The 12320-nt window shown below is 32.8% G+C and overlaps 1 protein-coding gene across 1 annotated transcript in view; it reads right to left on the bottom strand.

The window, feature by feature from the left end:
* Positions 1-230: 230 nt before the first annotated feature.
* Positions 231-12320, bottom strand: part of LOC124362747 (nodal modulator 1) — a 65470-nt gene continuing 53380 nt past the window's right edge. Inside the window, exons 13-17 of the mRNA XM_046817496.1 lie at positions 11515-11638; positions 9822-10015; positions 8766-8940; positions 5281-5364; positions 231-2199 (exon numbers count right to left, since the gene is read on the bottom strand). Coding sequence (XP_046673452.1) covers positions 1621-2199; positions 5281-5364; positions 8766-8940; positions 9822-10015; positions 11515-11638 — 1156 coding nt within the window. The 3' untranslated portion in view covers positions 231-1620. The remainder of the gene's footprint in view (positions 2200-5280; positions 5365-8765; positions 8941-9821; positions 10016-11514; positions 11639-12320) is intronic.

Genomic DNA, 12320 nt, shown 5'->3' on the forward strand with positions numbered 1-12320 from the left:
ACTTAGCAAAGGAATACCACCTTCTGCTGATATGAAACTGCCTGAACTGGAGGAAAAACGCACTACATCCATTCTTCCAATACTCCAAACCACCAATTGATTATTTCAAGATAGCCCTAAATAATTTGACAAAAAACCTAGGGAAAACTGTTTATTCCTTGTTTTGGCACAATTTGTTTTTTAATGTGGTGCATACTTGGTGTTTAGACAATAATGAATTGATACAACTATTTAAACAATAAGATTGGTTTTCTGTAATATCTCAATTCTAAATATTTTCAATTTCAGATACAGATTCTTTATTGTACATATTTAAGAAGAATAGAACAATATTCAAAATATGTGTTTATGTTACAAGAAAATGTGTAATAGTCAGTGTTTGTAAATTATTCTTCAAGTCTTCTTTAGTCAAGGCATCTCTCAACAAATCTTTCTCCATGTAGAAAAGTTCGTCTTCCAGTGGACTTAGTTATGTTGTCAGTTTTCTACTGAAGCGCTGTCCATCTTCTTTCTTGAGATGGTCGGGCATATTGTTATACAACAAAGCTCCTTTTTCTATAGTTGCTGCAGCGATCAGTGAAACAAGGAAGCTTAACCAAGTCTTTTGCTTCAAAACTTTCACAAATAGCTTCTGTTTTCACACATAATTCAACCTAAAGAAATTAAAGTTAATAAATAAATAACTATTGGAGTAACTAATAACTCAGTCCTCAAATTTTGTTAGAAAACCTTATGTACAAGAACAACAAACAAAAAGAGTGGCAGAACATTGAGCAAAATGAAACCTAAATGTCAAGTACAAAATATAGTATAAATAGTACAATGTAGTTCTTTTTATATAAAGTAAAAGTATAAACTATTATGTCTATATTTATATTAAGAAATTTATTTTCACATTTTGGCTTGTTTTAAGTAAAAGTAATTGTTTAGCCAGCTTTAAATCACATTTTTTAAATTCCACAGTTTTATTAAAGATTTTTTAGATTTGGTTTTTGGAAATAAAACATTGCTCTTGTTATCCCTTATTTATTACTGAATTTAAGTCAATATATATGAATACTGCTTGGCTTTACTTGAAATAAAAAAAGTACTGAGAAGGATCAAAAGAATTACAATTATTTTTGTGCTTTAATATATAGTTATGCAATATTAAATGATAAAACTTTTAATTTTTGTTGGTTTGTAAATTCATAATTAATTTGATTCCTCCCAAAAACTAAATTAAATATACAATATTTATTCACATTTTTAACTATTTGGTTATTTTTTCTCATTCATGTTTTGAAAATGTTTTAAGTTCCTCCTGATACATTAGCAAAATTTTATAGGAAACGAATTTTTAAATGGGTATTTTATACCATAATTTATGCCAACAATTACATTGAAATTCAAAATTTTGGGAAATATTTGTATTAACTAATTCTTAACTTTTCTTTAAAACCATGTAATATTTTAGACACCTCAACAATATGAATAATATATCATAGCTTTTATAACTAACAACTAAATATAGGAAAACCGTTTTGATCTATTACACAATTATTTAATAATTGAAATACCAATGTACAAAAGTGTTTGTGACACAAATTAATAAACCTAAACACAACAATGACTAGTAGACTAAGTCTTTCTTTGCTTGAGTTTACGTTTGACAGGCTCCACAGTGACAGCCTCTCCTGAGGAGTCGTCCAGCTGACTGTAGCTTGTGTTGTCTGTGGCAGTCAGCAGTCTGGTGAGCAGGGCCTGGGCTGCCTCCCGGTTATACAACACTAGTAGTGCTATCAACACCAGCGGTAGGGCGAGGTATGATGTGTGCGACAGTTCACTGTCACCGGTCTGGCTCGTCGTCACAAAATTCAGACGGACCAGCTGGAAAGACGAGTTGGCCTTGAAGTATACAGGGTGAGTCCTGTAGTTGTGCGTCTTCTGTGACAGGCTGGACTCCAGTTGGATGGAGTAGACTCTACCGTCGGCTGGAACTGGGGGGAACACGAGTGCCGTAGAAGTGAGAGCGAATGATGGGGTGGCCTTGAGCGATGACAAACGTACCGAGTGAACCGTAGTGTCATCTCGGAACATCTTCACCCGCAGACTGCGCAGATTTTCTGGACTCTCAGCCACCACATATACTGTTATATCAGTGCGTGAGATGGGTCTGAATACAATTATGTTTAACCCCTGTACATCTTCTTTGTTCACCTGAAAAACAAAATGTAAATACTTGAACATTTACAGTAATAATAAATTGCATAATTTATAGTAAATACTAGGAATAGTTAATAGGAAAAAACAACAATATACTGAATAACTTTTATCTAGAAACTTTGTTATCAGTTTGATGCATATATTTATACTAGCAGTTGCCCGCGGTTTCGCACACATTTTCCTGTTGAAAAACAGTACACTATATTCACGTATTCTTTTTCTATCACATTCTAAACATTCCTGAGATAACTGATAGTCGTTCCTTCGTGAGCCTCTTGGGCGCATTATGAAAGTGTGTACAATATTCCCTGCCTCTATCTTTCTTGGTTTTGCTAGGTGTTGATAAGTTATTCAGTACAATTAATTTAACTTATATGGATGAATCTCGATAAACTAATTAGGTTATAAAGAATCAAATTTGGTTTGTTAAAATTAATTTTCTGTCTAAGATATTTTCAGTATTATTGTGGAGTTTGCCTTGTATGTATCAACGAAAACCAATTTCGATCATAAAGTGTCTTCTTTCGGCTGTTTTCATTTACCTTCTATCTAACCAAATTCGATTACCTTATATGCAAACATTCACAGTTTTGTACATGAGGTGGTTTTCATAACAGCGTTTAATAGTGTTAAACGTATTAGAAGGTTTATTGGTCATTGATGCAATCTAAATTTAAAATTAGGCTATAACTTCTTCTATGAAATCTGCATTACACTACTGATCAAGCACTTTACAATAATAATTTTCTAAATTTTAAATGTTTCTGCCTCTTTGATGAACTTCAGCTGAAAGTGTTAACAGCTGTCAAGTATCAGTTCACTTTGTATTACGTGTCGTAGCGCAGTCTGCCAGATCGAAGGTAAAACATTCCAAAACAAACAAAAAAATTATAAATATAACATTTATTAAATAAACAATTTAAATTGGACAGAGTTGTAAATCTAAACCATTCTCGAATTCCCTTCAACACACACAAAATTTCATCAAAATCGGTCCAGTCGTTTAGGAGGAGTTCAGTCACATACACACAAACACAAGAAATATATATATATATATATATATATATATATATATATATATAAAATATATATATATATATATATATATATAGATGGACTAAATCTTTTATACTTCAATAACGAACTACAATAAAAAAAGTTCAACTATTATTTCAGTATTCAACATGTACAGGGTGACCGCCGGGAACCGGACGTTTTTGGAATTGCCAGTACACGCTCAGCCAAGATGGGAGAGGGGGGAGAGTGTGGTGAATGACTTCGCTATACAATGCAATTTCAGTAGCCATGGAGCAGTGGACAGTGGAGCATCGCATGTTTGCATACGACGCGTATGTGCAAAATGGCGAATCTGTTACAACGGTACAACGGATTTTTCGCACTCATTTCAACCTTGGACGCCATGGTACGGTTCCTACCCGCAATACTATTCTCAGGTGGGTTCAAAATCTGAGAACGACAGGAGTTATTTTAAAGAAAAAATCTCCTGGCCCAAGGAAGACCGTAAGGACGCCGGAAAAGGTCGAGAGGGTGAGACTAGCCATCATTCGGAGCCCAAGTCGTTCAGCAAGAAGACATCCAAGTGAACAAAGGTTAAAGCGTGAATCAGTGCGGAAAATTTTGCAAAGTGATTTAAAATTTCATCCCTATAAAATGTGTGTTGTTCAGAAGCTATAGGAAAGAGATTACGCTCAGCGAGAGGACTTCCCCGTTCACATGCAAGTGTTGCTCGAAGATAATGACAGCACAATAATCATTATGAGTGATGAGGCACATTTTAATTTAAATGGAGAAGTTAACAAGCAAAATCCTGTCTAGAGGTTTAGACAGAAATGAACACGTTTATTTTCAACAAGATGGTGCCACACCGCATACTGCTCGCTTGTCAATGTCTGTGGTCCGTCGGATGTTTCCAGGAAGGCTCATTTCCCGTTTCGGCGACATCCAGTGGCCCCCAAGGTCACCAGACTTGACGACTTGTGACTTTTTTTTGTGGGGGTACCTCAAATCACGAGTCTACAACAACAAACCTCGCACCTTGGCAGAGCTAAAGGATGCAATCAAGACCGAAGTGGCAGCAATTGATCAAGAGCTTCTCGAATGTGTACATGTGGATTTTCTTAAAAGGTTAGAAACCTGCATTCAAGAAAATGGACACCATCTATTTGACGCTATATTCCATAAGTAACATTGTTCTTAAATGGCATGTAATTACAAACATTTCTATGTAATAAAATAAGTTTTATGTTAAAAAATAAGTGGTTTATGTTTATTTAAGAAACGTCCGGTTCCCGGTGGTCACCCTGTATTTATGTAATGTCTTTATTCAAAACAATGAGCCTATTTTAACAATTTATATTTCATGAACATTCTACATAACTAAGGAATGAAAAAGTTACATTTCATCTTCCAGTGGAAAAGTAAATATATAGGTCTAAAAATTCTCACAGCATTGACACTTATTCAGACCTTATTATAGACAAAAACGTAAGAACCCTTTTTTTACCGAAGACAATGTAAGTAAAATGATGTACCTGTTCATTTTGGAACATCGGTTATTTCCTCAATGGCATCCACAAGATTCATAAGAATTAATTATCTAACAGGATGGAGAGCTCTTTCCTATTGGCACTATGGTATTCAAGATATATATTATATTTTATTTAATCTACCTCTTCTTCAGCCATGAATAGCTCGCTTGCATGAGAAATATGAATTGATTTTACTCTACTGGCCAATAAATATTACCCTAGAGTACCTAAGGAAGATAACGTAATAAAAGAATATTCATAGTTAATTACGGAAATTGGTGAATTAAGTGTGCTGTGACTAAAATGTGATTTTAGTCATTGTGCCGCAAGATAAAAAAGATTAGGAATCACTGGCATAATGGTTTGCTGTTCAGCAAATGGAAGAAACATTGAACATTTATAACTCAGATTGTTCATGTCCAATTTATACTTTATGTGAAACAAATCCATTAATTGGATTTACTTTTTGAATAGCCCTTAAATAAGGAATATAACTATCATAAATTCATTTTTATTTTATACTTACTTTAACTAAGATTCCCTCAGGAGTTGAGCGTTGAATGTGCTGGTTAATTTGAGATCCTTGTTTTACTCGGACGGAATACTCACACTGTAAAGACAAACAATGAGTAAGTTGAAGTAATATAGTATTATTACAAATTATTAATAACATAGTAGATACAACCATATTATTTATGGTTAACAGAAACAGTGGAAACAAGTTTATCCTGTACATGACAATGAGATGGTTACATGTTCAAAAAGTAAGTGTATTGGCATAACAAAAAATTCATATCTTAGTTTAAACTATTAATAGTTAAATCCAGACTTCAAATCTTGTATCATTAGAAAATTGATTCTTAATTATATTTTAAGAACTGTAAGTCATATTTTTTACATTTTACTTTTGTTTCATATATTATAAAATTAACTTCTAGAATATTTACCTATCACAATGAAAAAATAAGAGCATGTATTTGAATACTAATGTCAATCTATTGTAAAATTTAAATTTAGTTTATGTTTACGCATATGCATGAATTATGGAATAATATTTTGTTTGTTTTTTCTTAGATACCATTATCTTATTTTAGATAGAAAAATTTTGTTGCAGAGAAATGTTTTGAGAAAAAAACTTTACCAAGTGGTTTTTGTATACAAAATCTCAAATATACATAGTAAAAGCAGTAAAGCATTTTATAAAAGGAATTTTTTTAATAAATGGAATACTAAATAAAAGTTTTAATACAGTTTTAAGAAAAAACGTCTAATTCATTAAAAAAGTTATTTTATAACGCTAATAATATAGAAACATACAACGTCTAATACATCATTTTGAAGCAAAGGAAATGGTGCACTAAATTAAGATGTATGTGTACGAATATAATTCTGTTTGTATGCATGTTTTTAGTTTGGGCCATGCGAAAACACAGAATTTTAGTTTGGAAAATGATTGTGACAGCAATTGTTTACTCTGAGGATGTTTGGTCATGTATTTATGACCAATAATGAATGAAAAATAATTGAAAATGATTGAACCCTACAAAATTAGTTTTGTAGAAAACACTAAAATGTAAGAGTTGTGTTCTACAGGTAATGGGAATTTTAAGTTTTGAGGATTTTGGAGAGTGCAATAAATTGTCAAGAATTTTTTTTTATGTTCGTACTAATGCTCCTGAAGTACAATAAAATGTCCAGCTGTATTTACTGTTTACTTTATCAGTGGCGGCTGCTAAGGTTAGATCTGTTTGATGAACTCAGCAATTTTAATTTGTTAAAAAAATGGATCATAGAATTTCTATCAAATTTTGCGTGAAAAATTAAATAAAGTGTGGGAAACTTGAACAAATGGCTAAGGTGAGTCTGCTATGAGTAAAACAAGGATTTACAAGTTTCAAAGATGGCTCTGAAGACATTGAACATGATGAACGCCTGTCAAAACAGTACATCAACGACAATGAAAACGTGAAAAAAGTGGAAGAAATGGTTATGAATGATTGCTGTATTACAATCAGAGAAGTTGCTGATGATTTTGGCATATCAATTGACTCATGACATGAACTATTTCAAATGTTTTGGATATCAAACATGTGGTAGCAACATTTATTTCAAAATTGATGAGTTTTGTACAAAAACAGCAGCAAATGGAAGTTGCTCAGAAGTCATTAAATGAAGTCAATGCATAAATTACTGAAACATGTTATAATAGGTAATAAAACATGGGTTTACAGATATGACATCACAAATAAGGCTCAGTCATCTCAGTGGAGGCATTCTGGATCTCCGAGACTGAAAAAGGCTCAACAAGTGCAGTAAAACGTGAATCAGCTTACTGTGTTTGTTAATTTTAATAACATAGTGATAATGCATTATAAATTCTTACTACAAGGTCATACGATCAATAAGAAGTACTACTACCTGCAAGTTCAATGTCGTTTGTGAGAAGTAATCCGAAAAAAATCCAGATTTGTAGCAAAAAATTCATGGCTTTGCACTATGACAATGTACCTACTCACACTTCATCGCTTGTTCGTGAATTTTTTTCCAAAAGCTGTACTGTAACAATGCATCTTCTTCCATATTCTCCAGACTTGGCTCTGGATGTCTTTTTTTATTTCCAAAAATAAAGAAAACCTCAAAAGCCCCATCGTTTTACAAGTATAGATGATATTAAAAGTGCATCACTGAAAGAGCTGAAGGCTGTCCTAAAGATCAATTTTGAAAAGTGTTTTGAGGATTGGAAAAAGCACTGGCACAAGTGCATAATATTTAATGGAGACTATTTAGAAGGTGATAACATTAAAGCAAAAAAATAAATACGGTAAATATTTCTTTCATAACACCTTGTTTTTCCATTCCCGTTACTTTTTTATAATACCTTGTATATGTTATTTTGAAGGCAATAAATTACTGAATGAAAATTAAGATAGATCATCAAAGATTTTATTTCTTTTACCTAGTAACGACAACCAACATGAAAGTAAAGATAAGTTAGTACAGAACTCCAGTATTTTTGAGTAAAAACATGGATTGAATAAATAAAGATGCCTTTATTTTTCATGCGTATTCTCAGTTACAAACTTTTTTTTTTTAAATTGAGTTAGGTCTATTTATAAGTAAAATAATAAAGTAATAATAAAATAAGAAAGTTAAAGAAGGTTGCTTATGTGGTGTTAAGATATTACTTAACTGAACACTTAAGAACAACAATAAACTAGGCCTATAAGAATAAGTAACTATTTTCAGGATGGATAAGGTTGGTGGTAGGGACCACCTCCTATTGAGAACCCATGAGAAGGTATTTTGTACCCTATATCTTAGTCGTCACCTTGGAAGAAGGGGTTGCTAGATATGTGACACGTATGTTTTCAATGTACCCAGTGTAGTTCAACTAGCCATAAGTGAACCTTCCTAGAGTTTGCTGTTGTTTTAAAGAAGATTAAATGCAAATAATATTTATAACTCAACTTATATGTCTCACTGTACAAGGCATACATAAACAAAACAAATTTTTGCAGATTTTCATGTAAAACATTATATTTGGTAATTTAGATAGAATTCTATTAATTCTGAATGAAAATGACATACAACATTCAACAAACAAGAAACAAGGTCATGGAAGACCAGAATTTAATCTTGCCAATGCTCTTAACTGCAGTGTTAAAAAAATATTTGCAGAAAATATGTGTTGAAAACTGCTCATAATCACTCAAAAATAATACTCTCACACAATTTTTTTACATTTCTGAAATGTATATGACACATGTTGCACAATTTTGCGCACTTTTCATCCATCGTAAATATCAATACGTGAAAACTGAATCCTGGAACCTCAGCTTTATCAGATAGTATAGTTAGTTTTCAATTCAGGTAATATTTATGGGATTAAACTTATTTTCCGGGTCACTTGGCAGATCCCTATCAATCAAACAATAACTGGTTGCTTGGTAGACACAGACTTAAAATATTTTACTAATAATTAATTAAAAGAAACAGACATATGATTGTTACCTGTGGTTGAAGACCCCGGATACGGAACTGACCGTTGACCTCAGAGGAGCTCTCCTCCTGCAGTTGGCTACACTGTGGTGCCCCCAATCCTACCGCCTCCACAACCACCCCTGGCTCAGGGTCTCCACTGAGTGAGGTGACGCTGCCGAGCACACTGTATGCTACACGCTCACCACTGTAAAACACATCTCTTCAAGTGCTTCACCCAGATTATAAAATAGACAAGAGTAGTTATTTAAATTTCTGGAAAATATTGGATGGAAATTAGTTTATCCTCCTGAAATTCAAGAATAAAATAAAGAGAGGTTAAGGCTTTCTTCTACTTTTTAATTAATTAATTAATTATTAAAAAGTAAGATAAAAATTACACTTACATTTTATTACAAAATGTAATTTTTTCAATACATAATTATATCTTAGATTTACATATACATTTATTAAAACGGTTATTTAACACGTTGACTGCAACATGACGCCCTAATGCGCTTGCTGTCTTATTAGACTACTTAGGATCACTCAGGATACAGTTGCAGTAGAGGTGTTAACTACATAAGTAACAGACAAGAACCAAACACAACATTCTTATTAATGGACAAAATGTAAGAGCTCTGTGTTATAACTGGTCAGTGTGCTCACCTGGCAAGCAAGCTACATATCAAAAGTTCAAAAAATCTTGGGTGCTAAATGGCTATTACAAGTAGCATACCAACAGGTTAACAAGCATTACAGTTTTCATAATAGGTTTTGTACATTTTTCTGAAATTACATCAGTAATCCAGCAGTTAAGAGATTAAGCCAAATTTCTTTATGTCAGTATCTCTAAGTATTGCTGGTATTAAGGAAAAAGTACCTAAACATAATAAATCCCTGCTTGCCTAGTCCTGCTCTTGAATGTTGGTTTTTATAATTGAAAATAATGTGATGAACCATAAAGTCTATAATTTTTCAGAATACAGCTATGCACATTTTATAAATTTAATGAACGATTATATAATTAAATTTGTACAAAACTGTGGTAGTTACTCAATACAATTATAAAATAATGAATAAACAAACCTTAACAATACTTGTACTGTAGCTCCCTCTTGAACAGCGATCATTTTGGATGGTGGGTCAAACTTGTACTCCTTCATCATCGGTCGCAGGTAGTACTCACTGGGGCTAAGAGACAGGAATGCCATGGTGCCATCAGCTGCTGTCTGGCTGTTGCGCCGATAGTTCTCACCTCCCGACAGTGACAATAAAACCCCCTACAATCATTGCAGACTACTAAAATCAAAGCTCACTATTCTACAGTTGCAGACAATAAATAATCAACATTTAAGACAGAGATTGATATTACTGGTTAAAAAATGGTTCTACAACATTTTAAATTAAATTCAGTTTTTTTAATTCACATTAAATTTCTGTATAGTCTAATCTGAAATCACAATAAATTGTAAACAAATAAAACCAAAAAGAAAGACAAGAAATGTAAACCATTTAGTTACATTTTTTATGTGTATGTAACACTTTTATGAATAAAAATATTCTTATTCATAAAATAAAACATGAGTTATTGTTTTGAATCTTAAAATGAACAATTATTTCCTAACAAGTTAATATCACTTAAATGCAAAAAAATATTTCAATAAAATTACAAATATTAAATAATAAATATTTCAAATTGAGTTTTAATGTTTGAATGCTATATTGAAGAAACCCAAACCAAAAGTAGAAAAAATCAATTTATAAAAAATATCTTTTTGAATTTGTGAAATAGGCCTAAAATAAACTGCAGTTTTAAAGCACACAAATTCTACTGCTCACTGCTGGATCAGCTGGTTTTCATAGCTTATACTGCAATATTTAACACACTTGCTCACACGTTTATTTATTTCCGCAATGGTGAACATGTAAGATTGTCTCTCATCCTCATAATATTAAGCTTTTTTAAATATAATACTATTTTTTTAGTATTGCTTTGTATTTCCTTAATATATGTGTTGGTATTCTTCAGTAATATTCCTTCACTATTTCTTTATAAATTTTATCCATCATGCAAAATCTTAATTTTATTTAACTACCTGTGTGCCACGCAACATTAGCAAAACGCCATAATCTCTGTGAATTTTTCCTATTGCCATGCACTTAAACCTTAAGGGCTTTTTGCTCACCCCAGAAGCGTACCATGAGATCAACCAATTTACAGTTTTAGCAATTCTAGAAACAGTTTCAACCTGCCTGTCACACACTAAACAGAGCAGATCCTCCCGGAGAATGCAGACTCTGTGAAAATGATCCTCAAATGACCATGTCCCGTAATTAGAACCAAAACTGAAAAGACACTGAGTTACTTAATGAGAAAAGGTCAGATGCCACCCTGGAAGAGGGCTGACTATAGGACTATTCTGCTCATCCTCAGACCCAGATGCAGTCTCCACCTTTTCTCATGTTTAGTGTCAACCCACTTCGACACAGCCCCAAAGGAATCACTCCTAGAGATATTACAGAATGGCTGAGACCCCGTCATGATGGAAGCTGAGTTCAATTTGGCCAGGCCATCAACTCTTTCATTCCCAGACATTCCCTCATGACCAGGAACCATGAACAGTCGTATTGTTAATTATGCTAAGGGAAGAAACAAGTTGACAGCAATATCCAGGCAAATTTCGAGTTGAACACACAAGAGTAACGTTTTAATGCTGCCTGGTTATCTGTGAAATGTACACATGTTAATGTAGAGTTTGTGACAATCAAGTAGCAGTACCTGTAGGGGTTGCCCATCCGCCTTATCCTTGACAGTAACGATGACTTCAGCCAGCTTGTGAGCACTGAACTCTCCCTTGCTATTGGGCCCAGTCAGCACATATCCCTCCTTCTCTGCTGTCACACTGTACAAAGTGGTCATCTCAAGAATGTTATACTATTTTGTTTACATTAATATATTGCAAACTATCAATGTCATTAAGAAATTTTATTTATACATTGAACCATTCTTTTGACTTTAACCTATTGCGGATCAATTGAGAAATATCCCATCATGCAGTCACTGGGTCTAGTGGCATGGTGAAAAGCTCAGGTCTATTTTTAATTTTACCTCCTAGTATTGTAGTTGTAATGTCTTGTAGACTGTTTGGTTGGCAATACTAGTCAACTGAATGTTTTTTAACAGCTTTTCTTAGCTGCAAACTCATTTGTAAACATTCTATAGACCCCATAGTTGTATGTAAAAGTTAAAGAATCAGCTGAATTTACACTATGCTATTTGGTACTACTGATCTATTGTTTTCCTCAGCTGTTTCTGTAACAGCAACAAGTTTTGCATTTTACTGTACCAGTTGCTGTATTACATGTGCTGTTAAAAATGGAGAACTTATGATCCTCCGAATTGAATCAGTATTCCATACTATAGTAACAGTAAGTAGCAGAACATTTTGATTATTTATTATAATAAAATATTATAGTTCATGAAATAATATATTATATACCTTTTGTAAGTATTTACACGAAAACATGTCTAACCTATTAAACGAAAATCCATTTCAAAACACAATTAAATTGTTACTTGTTCTG

This window comes from Homalodisca vitripennis, chromosome 5 (assembly GCF_021130785.1).
Source record: "Homalodisca vitripennis isolate AUS2020 chromosome 5, UT_GWSS_2.1, whole genome shotgun sequence".
In the NCBI taxonomy this organism is placed as follows: domain Eukaryota; kingdom Metazoa; phylum Arthropoda; class Insecta; order Hemiptera; family Cicadellidae; genus Homalodisca; species Homalodisca vitripennis.